Here is a 19,363-nt window from a genome sequence, read left to right as displayed (position 1 = left end):
CAACAAGTCTGAGATCTTCAAACTTTAAAATCTACCTCTGAGATGCCTTCCTTACCAGGTTTATCAGACTTTGCAGGTGATCCAAGGGCATGCTCCAAAGACCAGCAGTGTTTGTCAGCTCTGTTCCTTCATTCCATCAGTAGGTAAAAATGGTTCAGAGCTTTTCATAAGTTACACCGGCACAGTAGATCAGTTGTGATCCCTGGCTTTGGGAAGGTTAATATTGTGCATATTTTAAGATAGTGTCATTACATTTTATTCCCGAGACTGTCAAACACATCTTGATATATTTAAACACACAGAGCCTAGTCTTTTGGTGGTTTTTGTCACGCAGAATGGTCTGACGATCTCATACTGGCACTCACTGTTCTGTGTTGATTTGCTTGCATTTTACAGCACCTCTGTAGCGCAAGTGTCCCAGCAGAGACTGGGCCCATGAAGTCCATAGATCAGGGTTACAGATCTGGCTATAGATTTGCACTATCCACTGCTCCAGTCCTCATTTAGGTCACTTATGTTTGGGAAGTCCAGGTTCAAATCCAGGGTTCTTTAAACCCTCAAGCCTGCAAACATTCTGATCTGGAGTTTTAGTTTGGTTTTCTCCAGCAACCCTGCCAGGGGAGCCAGGTTTGGTTGAACTGCCTCTGTCCAGAGGGTAACAAGTATTTCATGTCACCTTTGGTCAAGTGAGTAGGACCTTAAGCCACCACTTTAGTACAGGAATTTGAGGAATAAGCTCTGAATAAGGAGGAATGGAAAATACCAGTTCATAGCATGGGTTTTTTACCATCGTGACTAAGTTTTTGTCATTTGCTGTGACTTTGCTGATGCTAGTTAAAAATAGAGGGTAACTTCTGAAAATATTGCATTAATTATTGGTTATATGCTTTCTTCAAGGACAGCTCTCATTTTTAACATCGCAGGTCTACTCAGTGCTCATGGTAGTGAGGGACAAATGGCACCACTCACCTGGACTGCAGCTGACTCCAGCCAACATGCAAACTTCCCACAGGTGTTTCTGCTAACACACACATTGCTATGGGTTTTCATCACTCCTGGTGTTTTCATCCTGAACATTTCTACAATCAAGGATGGCCTCTCTGTTAAATTGACATCAACTCTACAGCAGTTGTGACATGGTGCAAGAGAGCAGAATGTAATCAGCATTGGTTCTACATATATCACAAATCATTACATGACTGGATATACAGAGGTTTTCATCCATAAGAGTTATAAAATCCAAATCTCTTACAAAACTTGGTGGCAGTTTTGGAGGTCCTAAAGTCTTTTTCTACTCTGTCCTTACTACAGGATAAATCTAATTGATAAAATTAAAAATAAAACATCCATTTGACTGCAATGATTGACCAAGATCAAGTTAGTGCAGGACGTTTTAATCTCTGTAAGAAACAGTATGCCAATACTGCTTTCCAGGTGCACGTATACAAGCCACTGTTCTTCATCTATCTGTACCTCACATTGCATACTTACTCTTAAGTATCATAAACCGGGCTTTAGGCAGCTGTGGGAGAAAAAAAAAAAAGAGGTGGTTCTTTTCCACTCCTCACTTAATGGGCATTTGCTCTCATCAAAAATACCTAGTTCAGTACATTTTTCACAGTGGTTGTTCACCTCACACACTGTTGACCTGCACTGGTTGCTAAATGCAGAGTCAGTGAACAGGAATGGTACTTAGTGCTGCTCACTCTGGGGACCAACTGAAGGAGGAGCAGAGCATCCGCAGTTGCAACCGAAGTCACATGGATGGCCGCATTTTATACATCACCACTAGTACTCACACAACATCATGTTATACTTACAATGAAAAGTGAAATTAATTAGTTAATCATCATACAACAGTCTAGTGACTTGGGTTGAGAAGTATTATAGTCTATTTCTTTAAATTGAGGGGGTTTTTAAAAGACTTAGTGGTTGAGAGATAATTTGAGGAGAAAGTGCATGAATTACAATTTTAAATCAGGCCTTTTCAGGAACAGCTACACAGGAGCAGATAACACCAGGTTAAACAGGGAGAAGACTACCAAGCCCTCTACAAGGTAATGGCACAAGTGGAAAAGCCTCCCGATACTATCATTATGCCACTGTACAAATATGGCACAAGAGACAAGACCCCTGTATAGCTCAGTAGCCAAATAGTCAACATTGTCTGATAATATAGCCTCACCCTAATTTTTTTTTTTTTTTTTTTTTTTTTAAGCTAAACAACAACAACAGTCTTTCCTTTATCTTTTTCATCATATGCAGGCCTGAAGGGAGAAATGGGTATTTAGGGGGACAGGAATGAAAACATTCTATCTGCAATCCTCTTGCAGAAAAGCTGGGACCAAAGAGCAGGACAAAGAGGGAACAGCAACCGGCCAGGATTCGGGGAGAGGCCCCAGGGTGCAGTGTTGCTCTGCAGGGACATGGGACGAAGGAGCTGAAACCTGACGCAGGGCAGGGAGGAGCAGCAAAGCCCCAAGCAGCCGGCATACGGCAGCGATGGGGACGACCAGGGCCTCCGAAGCCTGTCTGAGCCGGAGCGGAGAAGGGCAGTCATTTCCAATATTGCAGGGAAAAACAGTAACAGATTTAGTAATGTCTTGGACATATGGGATGGGAGAAAGGACTCGAGCGAGACAAGCAAGCTGAAGAGGGAGGCTCTTCTGCAGTGAACGGGATGGGACTATCAGGCAAAAGCTGAGGCTGCAACATGGCTCACCATGCTGCGCGATGCACTGCTCACAAAAGGAACATCCCAACACTCGGGGCAGGAATTACCATCTCGGTCACTGCAGCAATTTTACAATATTCCTTGGCTACTTCTATTTGGCTTTTAAGCTCACCCTTGACAAGTGACTCACCTAAGTCTTGCTTCTAGTGCGATATTACCAGAAAGAGGGGGATCTAAGGCTTCTGAGGGAAGAAACAAATGTTTCCGTTTCCCCTTTTTATCTTGTGATTTCATGCATCTTCTTTGCTCTTGTCATACATTCAAAGCAGTATTCGTTGTGGTGGAGCACACAGAATTTGCAATAAAATATTTTCCGTGATCAGATACCTCAGCTTCATTTTTTCAGTTAATTATCCATTAGTAAATAACCCAATAATTACCCATTTGGTAAATAACGCACTACTTGCTTCATGTGCTTTAGAAGATGGAAGGTGTTACAAAAAACTGTCAAAAGTTCATCGAAGGAGACCTTTTCTAAAACTGCCAGTCTTTAACATCAGAGACCATGAGCTTTTTTTTTTTTTCCCCTATACTTGTTTGATAAACACAGTACCCCAGATACCAGGAAACATTATTTTAACCACCCAGAAAGCAATATTGTGTTACTGTGCAAACACAAACAAAGAGACCCTGTCAGATGTCTCCTGAGTCTTCTCTGCAGAATTCACAGCTGGAGTTAGGAAGGGACTTATACTGCCTGCCAAGGCACATATTAACTGAATTGTTTTCAAACAAATGCAGTCAGGATCCATAGCTGATAATGAAGGTTCTAAGAAAAAGTTACTCCAGGGCAAACTCCAGGACAATTCTTCACTCTAATTTCTAGCTTGTCTATGCACAGTGTTACCTCCAGCCCAATCTTACCTCTGCTATCTTCACACCACCAGCCACTGCCTAGCCTACGGCAAGACACAGCCAAACCGAGGCAAAGCCCCCTCGGCGCTAGCTGCTCCCGTCACCGCCTCTGCTTTTCTGAGGGATTCTGAAACTTCTTAGCTCATTGAGAAAACTACATAGTTTTCCATGGCATAAACTATTGCTCCATATGAAAAGACTGTCAGAAAGCTGACTCTTGAAAAAAAGTAGTCACGAAGACAGATAAATGCAATTAAATTTTTTTCCCCCCATCAAATTCCTCCTAGGACATAGTCACTTTTATATGCATGTGTTCAAGTCTGTTCCTTTCACTGCTATTGTGCTGGTGATAATCATACTAAAATACTACAGTCCCTCTTCAGGGAACAATAGATGCATTCTGCTCAAGTAAAGTATTCAAGACCATCTTTAAAAATAAGCATTTTCCCAAACCTGTGTGTATTCAGCACTGTGCACAGTGCAAGCTCAGTGGTAACAGACCCCAGTGATACAGCAGTCTGCCATCTCTTGGTTACATGTAGTGATCACAGCACAAACCACAGCTTTATTTAAGCATTAGCTTAAAACAAAAAAAAAGTAAATCATTTGTCTGTACACAGCCTTGCTTCGTTTTAATTCCAAGGTTGTCTTAAAACCTATGTAGTTAAACCAGACACAGGCTTTAAGCCTAACTGATATGATACTCTTAAGCCACCTGAAGAGTATTCCTGCAATGGATATGCATCCAATTAACAAACCACTTTCTAAGTTGATCTAGTTAGGAAAAAAAACCCAAACCCTGTGTTTGCTGAAGTCACCAGCATTCAGTAGATCAATGCAGATGGCCATGCTTCTGGTCCTCACCGAGGCCCCAAGCTAGCCACTCTCCGAGGGATGGGTTAGTTCGTGCCCATGACTTTGGCTCGCATGAAGAGCAAGGCAGATGCCCGGCCGCAGGAGGAGCCCAGCGGTGCCTCTCCTGCACGCAGTGCAGGGAGCCGGTGTGCTGCCGAGCTGCAGGGTAGACTGGGTCTCGTGTAAAGTAGTAAGAGAAAATGTATTTGTGTACATTTGAAACCTAAACTGAAACGTTTATCTGAGCATCGTACACACTGTAGCCAAAACAATACAATATATAACAGACACACTGCCCTTGCCAGGGAACGCCTTGACAGGGAAAAGCAAGTGCCCAAATGCAACCAAATACTGCGGAGGGGGTCTCCTGGCTTCGCAGGGGTACTGTGCGTTACCTGTGCTATCACATTAGGAGCAATGGCAAAAAAAGAAAAACACCCCCCCCCAAAAAAGAAAAAGAACAGAGGAGCTCAGCATTGCTAGCTTTAGAGGAAAACCAGGAAAAATAAAACCCAGAAAAATAAAACCCTCTGAAAACTTCCTTTTTGGAGAGCAGGTAATCAGATACAGCAGCCAAGCCTGTCTAAACAGCCCTGTTCACACAATCAGACAGGGCTGGGAAGAGCAGAGCACTCATCAAATTACAGAGGCTCCTTCTGTCATCTTAAACCCCAGTTATCAAATGACACAGAGGATGCGCTAAAACACTCGGACTGCTCTATTTTCCAGCTTATTTAAACACATTAGTGTGCAAGCTGGAGCGATACAGAAGGGGACAGGGAATAAAAACCTTCACAGCATCTTTCAGGAAACGTGTGCCTCGGAGGTTCGCTGCCGAAGCTCTCTGAGGAGAGGGCTCCCGCCGCGAGCAGGGCTGGCTGGGCGCCCGGGGCTCTGTCCGGGGAGCTTGGCCCTTTGCCACGCTGATGGGGAGAATTCCTTGTCGCTGCCTCGCTGAAAACTGCCTCCCTCAGAGGACTTTGGACGCCATCATGCCAGCCCAGCAGAAGAAAATTATCTTTTGCATAGCCGGGGTGCTGAGCTTTGCTTGTGCGCTGGGGACCGCGGCAGCCATCGGCACGCAGCGGTGGGTTAAGGGGACGATACTATGCAAGACGGGAGCCCTGCTCGTCAACGCCACTGGCCAGGAGCTGGAGAAGTTTATTGGCGAAATCCAGTATGGGCTTCTTCACGGCGAGCGTGTGAGGCAGTGTGGGCTCGGGGGGAGACCTTTCCAGTTTTCATGTGAGTAACAATGGCATTTGAATTATTTAACACTGCACTGCTGATGGCTAGGGGAGCTGGGAGATGCTGCCCGTGTCCCCTTGCTCATACACAGAGCCTAACAAGCATGAAATACTCTAAAGCAAATGCTGCCGTTACGGCATTCTGATCTTCAGGTTCAAATAACTTTTTTCTGATACTAGTAAAGCCACGCTAACTTTTTCAACAATCTATATTTGTTACACAGATACCTACATTTCAAAAGATTTATACTACTACTATAAAAAAAGAATATTTTTGGTTTTCAATTAATCTGTCATCTTCCTCTGTGTGTCTGTGTCAATGTTACATCCTCTGTGCCTTCATGAAAGAACAAACTAAACTAGCAGAAATCTCATGAAGAGAGCTAGGGCATAGATAGGTTTGGCTGCTGTTGAGAAACAAAGCAGCCAAAAAGTCACAACCTGCTGCATTAATTGGAAGAACGGCTGGTTGGTGCTAGCTGATGTTCAGTCGGTTGATCTGCAAGTTGAACTTCGTACCTGACATACAGAATTTTATCAAAGACTGTTAGCAGTGGTTTTGCTTTACATGTAATATTCATAACCTATTTATCTTCAAGGATAAGAAGATCAATTAAATTATCAAGTGAACACACACTTTGTATATACAGCAGCACATTAAAGAGATGATAACAAACAGCCATTTGTTATATGTGCAATATGCTACCTGAAGTTATTACAAAACACAGTTTAGAAGCATTCTGCTACAACAGCACTGGTAAATTCCTTCCCCAAGTCATTTAAGGCAAGGTAAGGTTACCAGATTAGGTATCAGAAATTATTTACTATAGAATGATTTTCCAAAGTAGTAGACCAAATTAATTTAATATAGTATTAAGATTTGCCATCTCTAATTAAATTCCATCACTAGTCCATTGATACAGCTGAAGTTCTCCTCTCAATCGCTTTGTTCACCATCGTAGCGCACAGCTGTTCCACTCTGCCGGTTACAGGCCGGGGTGAATTTTCAGAGGGGTCCACTAAACCCCAAGGAATTAGTTCTCTGCTGTAGGTGAAATTGTTATGAACCACAGCCGACAAAGCTGCTAGCGATCAGCAGCCCTGTGACAGGCGCTTGTCTGGGTTCGTCGCAGCGACAGAGCTGTGAGGCAGAGCTGAGCTGCCATACAACGAGGACAAGATGCAGCTGCAGCCCGAGGCCGGGGCCATCCCCCCCCCGTCCCCCCGGCCGGGTGCGCACCCCGCTTCCCGCAACTCCCGGCCGTGGGACGGAGCCCCGCTGAGCAGCACCGGGGCTCGCACCGGGCCCCCCCGGGTTCTCCCCGGGCAGGGAGAGCAGCAGCAGCAGAATGGATCGGTGGCCAGTTTGGTGCAAGTGAAATTTTGGAAAGGTCGCCCGCAGCAACCTCGGCACGCGGCAAGAAGCGGGGCGTTCCTCCTAGTCCGTATCGGCTCCGTGCACGAGGCAGGACTGAACCCCGCCGCAGCAGACAGCCCCCACATCAGAGAAGCCACAGTCGAGACAGCCCGTTAGGCTTCTCTTTCTCGTTATTTTCTTTCCACGTATTTGTTACTTCGATACTTTTAAACCATTTCATTGAGGTGCCTTGCATTCAGGCTCCCATCTGTACATTTCATCTTGTTGTGGCTGAAATATTTTAATATACTGCTAGTGTGATTGTAGCAATAGCTTCAAAGAATTTTAATTTTGTGGGCAGTGTGAATTAATATTACACATACAAGAGAAAATACAAATGTGCAGCTTGTTTGTGATGATTTAATTATATCAATCATCACGTATTTTTAAATATCTTACAATGCTACATACAGGTAAGCTCTTGATCTCTGCAAGTACTGCAGAGCATTTTCAACCAAAAGTACTCCAGGGTTACAGAGTTTCCTCTCACTATGGCCACACACTTTCCATCCACACTCACAGAAATCTCATGTAACCAAGCTTTCCTATCCAGATGTTTATCAAACTTGCATTCACAAGTATAATTTCAACTGAACACATAAACACAAATGTAACCAAAGAACAGAAATAATACAATGTGAAGTTTTCAATTAGTCACAGCTAAACAATCCACTTTGGAATGGTAAAAAAAAAACCAAACCACAAAACCTGAGTGTTCATACAGAGCTGCAGAATCCTACTGCACAGGACAATATTAAAAATTAACTTCTTTAATATGAGTGCTTAATGTACATATTCAAAGAACTCCAAGGCTTTCAGGAATTGCATAAAGAAGAAAAGATTGAAAAAGTAATTCACTCAACATCAGTAAATATCACTGTCCTCATTTTCAGACAGAGAAAATGAGGTTTGAAGCATGTGCTTTAATGCCTGTTCCCAGGATCTGAAACCAAGGCTGGATTTAATCTTATGCCTGAGACTCCTTGAGGCAGAAGTGAAGCTGCCGACATGCTGCAATGGAGCAGCATCTTTCCCTGGAGAAAGCAGCCTTGTTCCATGTGTCCCAGCCCGTCAGGCATCATCACTTGCAGCAGAGCTAGCAGGTCACTGGGGTTGGAAACACAACCCAAGAGCCTTGACTGACCTAAAACCGAACCCAAGCTTGCTTATTAGAGAATTCTTTTACCTTTTATTCTCCTTCCATACAAGGCAAGCATTAATAGCAAAATATCTCAATAGGTCTCACTCACAACATTACAAGCCCATCTTGTCAGTCTTATTTGCCTGCACTGGCATCCTTTATATAGCACTCTGAAAAGGTAATGCTACGAGGTGATCTTTGGCACTGCCTATACCTGAGATGTAGCCCAGTAACAGCCTAAGTAATTTCACAAGCCCAGCTGTACCCATCACAGCACTCCACAGGGCAGGCTTTGCCTCTGTGAGCTTTCACAGACAGCTGGGGGTGGAAGCATTGCTGTCCTCCTCACAAATTGTTCTCAGATCATCTTTTATTTAGATTAAAAAGCAAATGCACCACTTACTTTATTAGGATTTAGATTTAGAAACAATGATTGGGTGGCTCCGCAAAATATGTCTCTACTAGAAGTGTTCACTTCAGAGACCGCTTAATGAAGGAGGCTGGTTCACATTCTCAGGGCTGCAGCAGACCCGTCCCATCCAAGTCAGGGCTCTCAGGAACCCACTGGAAGCATCCCAGAAAGCAGGATAACCATATATAATATACACATCCATAGTTTAATGCACTGAAGTGCACTTTGGCATGTCTCAGAGGAAAAGGCACAGAAAATAGGCTAAATGATTTAGTTCTATGTTTGTTCCCATTAAATGCTCCCCTCTGACCACTATATCTCTCTTAATTGTAAAATGAATTTGCTCTGCCAGCAAACCCAGTTCAGCTGGGGAAAGCCTTCTGCTTCATTTGCTCTTGCTGATTCTCATCAGTTTCTGGGTCAGTAGTTCATTTTCTAAAGGTCACTGGCATGCATACCTAACACACAATTTCATTCATTACAATGAAGGAATGTTTTTCTTTCAAGACAACATAGCTGCTGGAACTAATTTTTCCTGATATGTCACATATAAAATTTTAATGACATAAACAACTATAAATGCAGGTGCCAAGGGAAAGATTCAATACAATGTAGTAACATGTTTTCTTAAAATAAACAATACAAAATTCTGTTATTAAATACACAAGTTCTCCCAAAACATCAGGTGGCATTGCAAGAACTAATGCTATTCCCTGTAGAAATTCTGCACAGGCAGGGATTCTTCAGCCTTTTTGTTGGCTAGCCTGACTGGTACAACGGTGAAATTGTACCTTATACCCCATGAACAGTACAACTGCTTCTTACGCTTGCAAATATCTGAATTATGTAATATAAAGTCCAACAAACACAAGGTCTAGTTTCTAAAACATGCTTTGTGTTTTAGTAGCATGATATAAGGAATTTAAGCACCAGTGGCCAAGCTGGACAATTAAGTAGCCATCAGCAGAAGTAACCTTTTATGCATGTAAATTCTTCCTCTAGGTAAATAGGTGAATTTAGCAAACAGGTAGTTTTGCTGTGTGAGGCACTTGCACGTGCAAAGACCCAGCAGCCACGAGCTCCCTGCGTCAGGAGCCGGGGGGGGATGCCCCAGGGAAGGGGGTCTGGCGGAGCAGAGCCCGGGGCCGGGGCCATCCCCAGGAGCAGGCGGCTCCTCCGGTACCCAAGGAAGGTGCAAGCGCTCGTGTAGTGCCGTGGAAGGTGGGCGCAGGGCTCTGCGTGCCCCCTCGTGACCCCGGGCCACAGTCCCCCCCAGGCACCGGGTGCCCCTCTCTGCTCCCAGCCAGCAACAACACAAAAGGTGATATTTATGTAACACAGCTTCAAGAATAGTTTGCAAACATTTGCTTCGTTAATTTCCCTTTCATTTAGTCGGGGAGATGAATTGACTTGACACCACATTACCTGCTTTTCTGTGCTTACTGCGTGGCAAGCTGCAGAACTGTTTGCTGGTAAACATTTTACAAGGTAGAGTAATTTATGTGAGGCTTTTTTACTCTCTGCACATTACAGCTGCAGCGAGGCAGCGCTGAGGCGTTATTACCCCCACTTTAATCGTGCCCCTGTGGATCAGGAGCAGTTAAGTGTATTTGATGATTCCTTCTAAAATACCCGTTGTTGCCAAACAAACATGAATGATTAAAAATTATTCTCTCGTACCGAGTCTGATTGACTATCCCCTTGTGCCCTAGCTAAGCAGAATCGCAATTTGAAATAGTGGCTAAAAAGCTGCACTAAAATATTTAAAAGAAAATATTCCTAAATATTTGCATACATAGTCACACCGGCTGTTACATAGCTGGAACTCAGCACAGCCCTCAGCCCATCAGGCAGCGCTTCGCCAGGCAGCAGCCACCAACTCAAAGCGCAAAACCGCACACGCCGGTCGGCTGCCGCTTCCCACAGCGGCTGACCCGACCGACCTGCTCCGTGGGCTCTCGTGGGGCAGCGACCAGGGCAAGGGATATAGTGGCAAAGGCAGCTGATGGGATAGTTTCCAGCTTCGGGAAACTTCAAGTTAAATAGCATGTGGATGAAAGTGTTCCATTAACTGCGTAACAGATGCAGTATTTGCACCTACTGAGCAACAGCCTTCTTACTCTCAACTCCACGGAGCAAAGCTCCGCTGCAAACAACCGGCATTTCACCCGCCGGCAGGAGAAGAGCTGGCAGGGCACAGCACAGCACCAGCCCTCACAGCTGCACACTTATTATTTGTTCTGTCCTATTTTAGCTTGGTACCCCACTTTGTCATTGTAAGATTTCTCCATTTCCTCTCACTGATTTATCATCTTCCCTTTTTGGCTTTGTGCTTCTAGGCACAAAATGTTCCACAAGACTTTTACTTGGGGAAATACAGGGGAGAAAATTTTGATCATACAAAATTTGCTTATTCTTTCAAAATTTCATTCAGAGAGTTTGTTGCAAATAACTCTTCGATGTAACCTTTATGAATTTCTCCCTCTTCAGTATTGTATTTAATTTTAAAAATAATTTAAGAGGTTAATGTATGTACAGAAATACATGCTGCTTCTATTTTTAAGGATTTTTGTCAAAATACCAAGTTTTTTTCTATTTTCTAAAAATAGAAAAGTGCCAAAGGATAGGAGGTAAGAAACCTTCAATCCTTTTACGTGTCTACACATCTCTTTGGCAATAACTGTTGATGGATTTTCACAGGGAGTCTCCATACTATAAACAACTTCACACATTATCATCCCCAGATATCAATCCTTCCTGGAGCCCTGAGTGTCTCCCAGCAACACGCAGTGCACAACACGTTTAACCTGCCAGCGTGTCAGCACCGTGGCTTCACTAATGATTTCCTGCTTCTTCATAATAAAATGCAGAGCTTTTCACTTACAGATTTCAGAAGAAAACCCACATATTTTTTGCCAAGTTTACACCTATAGAATTTTGGCTAAACAGCACTGTACATTTGTATAAATGAAAGCAGTGGAATCACGGCTCTGAAACAGAATGGAAGTTGGCATCCCAGCCAGGAGCAGCTCTTTGCTTCCCCAGCAGACAAAGTGGCCAAACCCAAACATTTGCTCACTTCAGGCACATCGGACAAAATAAACGGCACACACTACTGCAAACGGAACAGCACACGTGCCGAGGCTGAGGGAGCCTTCCGCATCACCTGCCCGGTCACCTCCTCGCTTGTCCGTACAGCCAGGGCTTGGATACTCCCAAGGACTTTGTCCGTCACGCTTTGCCCATGATGTGGTCCAGACCGAGAGGCCGGTGCGAGGGAGAGGGACCCCCACAGGACCCCCCCCCACACCCACAGGGGCTGCCCAGCCTCCTCCCTGCCCACGCACCCACCCTGGGAGGGGGGACCCAGCAGCAGCATCCCTTGGGAAGGGGAGCTACCTCACCCCATCCCGGGTACCACAAGACACACAACACACACGGTAGGGATACTGAGACAGAGTCAGGAACTTCTTATCCTCACCTGACCCTCCCTGCACCTGTGTTTTGGAAAACAAGATAAATACAAGACTCTACTGACCAGAACAATCCAGTCCGAGAAACAGATTTTGTACGAAGTGCTGACCACTCCAGGCAGGGTCAGGCGTGACACACACATCATCTGTGACCAAGCCCACAAGCTGATAAAGATCCAGGCAAGCGAATAAGTATCAATTGCCTTCCATTCAGTGAATGAGCCGAGCAGGTATAATTTCATTTCCAATCTCATGTCCCTCAGTGGGACCTCATAAGCATAAGTGCAGAGAGTCTGTTTCTGGATTTACCCTCCCCAAAAGAGGAGTAGATGGCCAAGCCTGCAGCTGAGGGACATGAGATCAGACCTGTAACACAGGTGCTGTGAGTAGCCCTTCATACCATCCTGCAGACCAGTGCAAGGTGGACCTGCTTCCCCAAATACAGCTTCCAATTTTTTTTCTAAGTATATGCTATTCACATTAAGGACCAAATACCACCTTGGCAGATGGTAGGCACATTACCCTCCACCTTGCATCTGCATGATCTGGTTTCTGAGGAATGAATAACCCCCAAAAACCTCGCACTGCCCTGAATAGTGCTTACAGGTGAAGAGGAGTTTGTTCTCCCTGCCGAGACACCAGGGTGAGGGAGCAGCCACTGAGGATGCTGAGCCAGATCAGGTCCCCAGCATTTAAAGAGCTGGAGGTGCTGGGGGTCGCACCCTGCAGAGCCCGGCACAGATACCAGGCAGGGACAGCGGCATTGCAGAGGTGCTGTTCCGCATCCCGCACGGGGTATGGCCAGGGCAGGGGGAATAACACCCTTAGGGAAATACCCTCGGGAAGGGGAGTAGAGGCTTTCCCTGGAGCTGGTCCTTCTCTCCTTGCCAGTCTACACTTCCGAGCATCACAAAATGCCTCTGCCTCCAAACAGCCATGAAAACTTGTTTCTAGTTAATAACTTCACTTTCACCTTTGGCTGCATTTGGAAGAGCATCATTTAAAACAATTATCACAAACCAGCAAGAAATCTCTGGCCTGACTTCTGAAACAACTTTGCCTAATGTGTGTAATAATGTTTTGTTTGTTTTTAGTTTTTCCAGATTTGCTCAAAGTTATCCCTGCAAGTATCCATGTTAGTGTCATTCTCTTCTGTACAGTACTGATTATCTTTGCTCTGGTGGGAGCAGGTTTCTTCATGTTCAATGCTTTTGGCAGCCCTTATGAAACTCTGCACGGCCCCGTCGGGTTGTACCTCTGGAGCTTCATTGCCTGTAAGTACCACCCCACCCTGGGCTACCAGGCTAATGCCCATCCGTGTTTGCTGCTTGCCACAACTGATTCATCAGCATAGGAGACCATATTAAGGACCATGGCTGCATTGACTCTAAACTGGCAAAACAGAGCTAGGCAGAAAGGCGGATGATTTTGCTGTATCAAAACACATTTTTTCCAAACTGGAGTTAAGAGATAAAACACTGAACTCCTCCATGAAGGCAGGTGGTGGGATGAGTGCAGGCGAGCGGCTGCAGGAGGCCATGGCAGGCAGCCCCGGCACCTCTGGCTCTTCTGCATAAACTGGCAGAAAAAGGGGATGGTGCCCACAAGCCCCAGGGACCCAGCGCTGGGCTGACACCATGGACACACAGCACACAGTCCAAACTGGGAATCACACCAGAGGGGGGAATGGGGCAGGGCGGGGGGAACCCAACCAAAAAAAGTCAGTGGTGCAACTGCTCTTATCCACCACGATGGGAGGTTTCCAGCCGCGTAAGGGAGATCACCACTTACACCAGCAAGACTTTCTCGAGGAAGGAAGGAACTGAGAAGCAGAGAGGGAGAGACTGACAGCAACTCACTGTAAAAGCAGTCGCTGAAAAAGCATGGCTAACAGGGATGATGGACCATTCCCATCCCTCTGCCACTTAGAGAAGGTAAAGCCCATTCTCTGTGTTGCTGGCTTAGCTGACAAGAACATTTACCATTACTTTACAAGGTAATATGTATTACAATCATAATGTAATAAAGTACTTAAGTACATATTTATCTTTAAACATGCAGCCAGTTCAGTTATGTTCACTGGGACAATGACAGCTTAAAGCTGAAAAAGAGCACAGAGACCTTGCCAGATCAGGGCACTAAAGCAGCCGTGCTACATATTACTGGTCCTAAGCCAAATTCAGTTTAAAAAGCTTACCAATTTCTATAGCCATTGGCTTGGATTCTAAAAATAATCCCTGTTAAAGCTAAGTTACAGTAGCCATAATAACACTATCAATATGGCATTTGGTTGTGATGTACATCACGTGGCCTTGCTGCAGGGATGGCCGAGGTGATGAGCATCTCCCCCTCCATTTCAGGTTCCTGTGGTTGCCTCATCATGATTCTCTTCTCTTCAGAAGTGAAAATCCACCACCTTTCAGAGAAAATTGCTAATTTCAAAGAGGGAAGTTTTACATTCAAGACCCACAGTGAACAGTTTGCAAATTCATTCTGGATCATCCTGGTTTGCTCCCTGGTGCACTTCCTGAATGCCTTGCTAATACGTTTTGCTGGATTCCAATTTCCCTTTTCAAAATCAAAAGATTCAGGGACAATCACTGGAGCAGTTGACCTGATGTATTAGAATTACATAATTTAAGAACATTTCAAGCAAAGAGGTTCATCACTACTACATTCAACAACCACCAGATGTACTAACTTGTAAATGATTAGCTCTAAAGAAGTTAAAAAGAGTGAAGGTTTCAAATAAACATCAATATGGCATATGCAGTAAACAAAAGATGACATGCTACTTGGTAATGTCTAGATCAATATACCCTCTCTTTCTTGGAGTAAACCCTTATGAAGACATTTGCCTTTTTTTCCAGCAAGTTACTTGAAGAGTAGCTGGTTTAAAAAAACCTAGGAATATCAATAGCATTTAACAGGATCTGGAAAGTAAAATAACTGGGTTGCAGTAGAGGCACACACTATCACCAGCAGCAGTTTCACCCTTTAGCCCTTGCGAAGACGAGGATGCAGTTATTACCGTGTCAGGGCAGCGGAGAACAAGGACACCCAGCAGAGCTACAGACATCAAACAAGAGAAGAGAAAGTGTACGTGCTTTGCTCGTAACACACATCAGGCTCCATCTCAAAAGCACAATGCTCATGAGGAACACAACTCTATAGCAAGAGCTTGCAGGACAAAACCCAAACACCTGAACCCACCACTAACACTTTAACATAGCATCACATGCATGGCAATGTCATCATTTCTGTCCGTAAAGCTCTCTTTTGGTTTTTTAGTTTTAACAAACCAAATTGTAACCCCTTGACCCTCAAGTCCCAAAAGCCCTCATTTCACTGTGCCACCACTGTGGCTGGGGGCTTCGTGATCTTGGTTAAAAAGCGGCACACAGCAAAGCAGGATGTAGAGGAGATGCAACACACTCCTGCTTGTCTGAGGGAGGCAGCCTGGCTTGGTGCTGCTGAACAACCCCTCTGCAACACACCAAAGCAAAGAGCATTTCCCAGAGCAAAGGGACAGGAGTGAGACCAGGCACCCTTCACGTTGCACTGCAGCCTCCCAAAGCCTCACAGTCAGAAGCATGAAGAGCCCTGCCCAGGAAAGAGCCCTGCAAACTCTCTCTCATCAAACAATACAAATAAACAAAGTCAAAACCTTTCGCAAAGGGCAGCAACAGACAGGCTTACAAGGCATGCCGTAGCTCAGCAGAGAGCGATGAAGAAATACGTGAGGTTCTCTACCTCAAGGCATGCAGGAAGCCAGAATGGACCAACACATCAGCCCCTACACACTTAAACTTCTGCAAGTCAGTTAAAGCAACCAGACCGCTCATCCCAGGTACAGCTGAGCCAGCCCAGTTACAAACAGAGAGATGAAAAGAGCATTATGCCACCAAACACTACCTCTGTGGGATTACATGGGTACCTTGGAGATGAGGCACTCCTTGCAGGACATGGAAACAACGTTCAGAGCAAACACAAGAGGAGACACACAGAGGAACAGGTTCTGCTCCAGCCGCCCATTTATCTGCGGGGCTGCAGCCTGCTTCTGCACAGCTGGAGGCGAGGAGCAATCCCACTCAGCATCCCTCGAGTCACCTGTGGTGAAAATCAGGCCCAGGTGCCTGTTAGGACTCACTTCTGGAAACCATAAGCTTCAGGCTCTAGCAACCTGCAAGATGACCTCACTGACTTTTATGCCATTTTTTTATACTTCTACTACAAATGGCAAAACATTGCTGGGTTTTGTGTAAAACGTTTGTCAACTATAGCCCTACTCCACAAACCGTTTCACAAAGCAGCTCAGCCTCCCCATGCTGTACCCCATCTCCCTAGATTTTTACAATGTGTAAGGGCTACTGCCAGTTGCCATGACCCCCAACCTTTTTTTCGTAATTTTCATCTTAATTAATATGCATATTCTTCTTAATGTTAATGTATCTTCTTAATGCATAATTTGTATTACATCTCATGGTATTGTTTACTAGACAGCAAATAATGAGGAGTAATGTTCCATCCTTCTCGTTCCTGATGTTTCATGAAGCTGCTCTGCTTTGCATCTCTGTGGCAGCTTTGGCAATCGGCAGCGTACAGGATCGGGCGTACAGGCTGCTCATGTGCATGTGTCTTTCTGAGTGATCCTTGCCAGTCCTGAAGAAGGACCTGGCCCCTATGTGTGAAATACAGAGTTGCCCAGACCTGCCTCAGCTCAGAAGATAAACCCGTTCCCATCCCTTTTGGTGTGCAGGAGAGAGCAGCCCCTGACTCAGGGTCCAGGCGTTTTTGTGGAGGGATCACATCCCAAAGAGCCTGGCTCCACCGCTCCACCCGCATCCCACCCCGCTCATGAGCATGAGGCCAGCTGTTATTTGCATTCTTATCCAGTTCCTAAGGCAAACATAACAACTTCTTACTAGCAAAACAAAATTGAGACAATATTTGTGTGTTTGACCAGCTGAAAGTAACAGTTAGAACAAGCATGAAGTGCTCAGCTTGCACTCCTGGATGAGCACCAGCAGTAGCCTGTGGCTCACTTGTAATCAATGAGCATCAGCTAGAGAAGTTTTGCCCTGTTTCATTTCTAGGCTAGCATATTTCATGCTTTAAAAAACAACAAAATTTGTATAGTGAGGAGAAATATATAAATATATTTTGAAGTTTCCCCCCCCCCCAAAATCAGGTTTTTTCGTATCCCAATAAAAAGTTAAGATGTATGTGTGTCTGTTTGTATGCATGCAGTGTGCATACATATAAATACAAATAGATCTATAGTAAGTATAAATATATATATATACACAAGGGTGTGTACCAGGCTTAGATCACTGGCCCGTGATGCTGATGGAGGGGCGAGCAGACGAGCACTGTGTTGCAGGTGTGGAGCTCGCCGTGCTCTCTGGACCCGTATTGCACCCCACTGCTGCGACTGCCCTGCGCAGGGATCCTAAGGTCACGCTGATGGCTCCCATAGCGGACCCTTCTAAAGCGTATCCCCATTAACGGGTTTTCTTGTCAAAGTTACTACCCCAAGCAGAGATCATTTATCACGTGAACAACAGACTTAGTCAACTTCCCTGCAATGGCACGAGCAATACGCCCGCACTGAAATCTGCGGCCGTAGCTCCATAAAGCGCAGCCAAGAAAGGACACACCGCAGCCAGACCCCATGGCGTGGAGCAGTTGAGGCATTAGCGCGGCGGGAGCAGTGCTCACGACAACACTGCAGCCGGACGCCCCACGGCATGGGCCTGGGGAGCGGTGGGCCGAGGGATGCCCCCCCGCTGCCTGACACGGGAGGGATGCTCAGTGCCGGCTGTGGAAATGCCGGTGCGGCTGCCCCAGCAAGGAGCCTTTCCTCCCCGAGTTATTGCAGAGCTGAGATTGCGCTAGGGAAGGAGTTAATTAAGCTTCACAGCTTCCCCTCTGACATCTCAAAGCATTTACCCACGTCATGGAGAAGTGGGGAGAGGTCTGTGCCAAAGCCCTGTTGACACAAGTGGGGGTTTCTCCCCTTGGGCCAATATTCACTTGTCTCTCTAGGGAAAGGGCTTTGACATCTGGAGACAGAAGCTGCCATGGAAATGCAAAATTTCATTAATTTCTTAACTGCATTATTTTTGCCGCCAGCCGTTGTTCCCGTCAGAGGCCGAGAGGTGTGGGTCCATGTCCCCTCCAGCCTGGCAGTGGCACACGGACGGGGGTGTCACTCAGCTGCCATTGCCCCGAGGTTGAACTTCATCCTCTCCTGGGGGGGGCACTGGGCAGGCTCATGAACAGCCCAGCCTGGATGGAGGCGGGAAAAGGGGAGAGGGGAACCAGCCCCTCGGGGGGACGGGACTGGGTGGTGTGGGCACTGCACGTGGCCGAGGGACGGGGTGTCCTGTGCCACGTCCTCCCTCCGGTTTTCCAGACCAACTGCCGAACCGGGCTGGGGGGGGGGGTCTGCCTCCTGCAGCCAGGGCCTGGGCTGTTTGCTGTCCTGGTGCCTGAATTCGTCATCACCACCAGCTCCGAGTTATGTGGCCTTGATGGGCAAAACCACCTTTCAGTCCGGCATTCTGCAGGAAGACACAATGTGAAGCACCTTATTGACACGATGATGCCATGCCTGTTGGAAAACACAAGAGCGGGGTACAGGACACTGTTCCCCCCCAGCCAGCAACTAAGCACCACGCAGCCACTCACTCACTTCCCCCCACCCAGTGGGATGGGGGAGAAAAATCGGGAAAAAAAAGTAAAACTCGTGGGTTGATATTAGAACATTTCAATAGACAGAAAGGAAGAAACTAATAATGATAATAATAACAATAATAAATTGACAATAATAATAAAAGGATTGGAATATAAAAGCGATGCACAATGCAATTGCTCACCACTCGCCGATCTACGCCCAGTTAGCTCCTGAGCAGTGATCCTCCCCGGCCAACTTCCCCCAGTTTATATACCAGGCATGATTTAACATGGTATGGAATAACCCTTTGGCCAGTTTGGGTCAGCTGTCCTGGCTGTCCCCCCTCCCAGCTTCTCATGCCCCTCCAGCCTTCTTGATGGCTGGGCACAAGCAGCTGAAAAATCCTTGACTTTAGACTAAACATTACTTGGAGCCACAACTGAAAACATCAGTGTTATCAACATTCTTCTCATATCTAACTCAAAAAACACAGCATTACAGCAGCTACTAGGAAGACAATTAACTCTCTCCCAGCCAAAACCAGGACACC

General features: G+C 45.8%; 1 protein-coding gene across 2 annotated transcripts; it reads left to right on the top strand.

The window, feature by feature from the left end:
- The first annotated feature begins 5,127 nt into the window (after positions 1 to 5,127).
- Positions 5,128 to 17,326, top strand: CLRN1 (clarin 1). Of its 2 annotated transcripts, none has more exons than XM_030028322.1 (3): positions 5,128 to 5,689; positions 13,295 to 13,408; positions 14,495 to 17,326. In XM_030028322.1, exons 1-3 carry the CDS (start codon positions 5,371 to 5,373, stop codon positions 14,758 to 14,760), a joined length of 699 nt encoding a protein of 232 aa, XP_029884182.1. In that variant the 5' UTR covers positions 5,128 to 5,370; the 3' UTR covers positions 14,761 to 17,326. The 2 variants fall into 2 exon arrangements, with proteins under 2 accessions (XP_029884182.1, XP_029884181.1); XM_030028321.1 differs by having other exon boundaries at positions 13,229 to 13,408; positions 14,495 to 17,324.
- The last annotated feature ends 2,037 nt before the right edge of the window (positions 17,327 to 19,363 follow it).

Source organism: Aquila chrysaetos, chromosome 10 (assembly GCF_900496995.4).
Source record: "Aquila chrysaetos chrysaetos chromosome 10, bAquChr1.4, whole genome shotgun sequence".
Classification (NCBI taxonomy): Eukaryota; Metazoa; Chordata; class Aves; order Accipitriformes; family Accipitridae; genus Aquila; species Aquila chrysaetos.
Note: the sequence above shows the minus strand (reverse complement) of the source record. Positions and strands in the feature narration are given on the sequence as shown.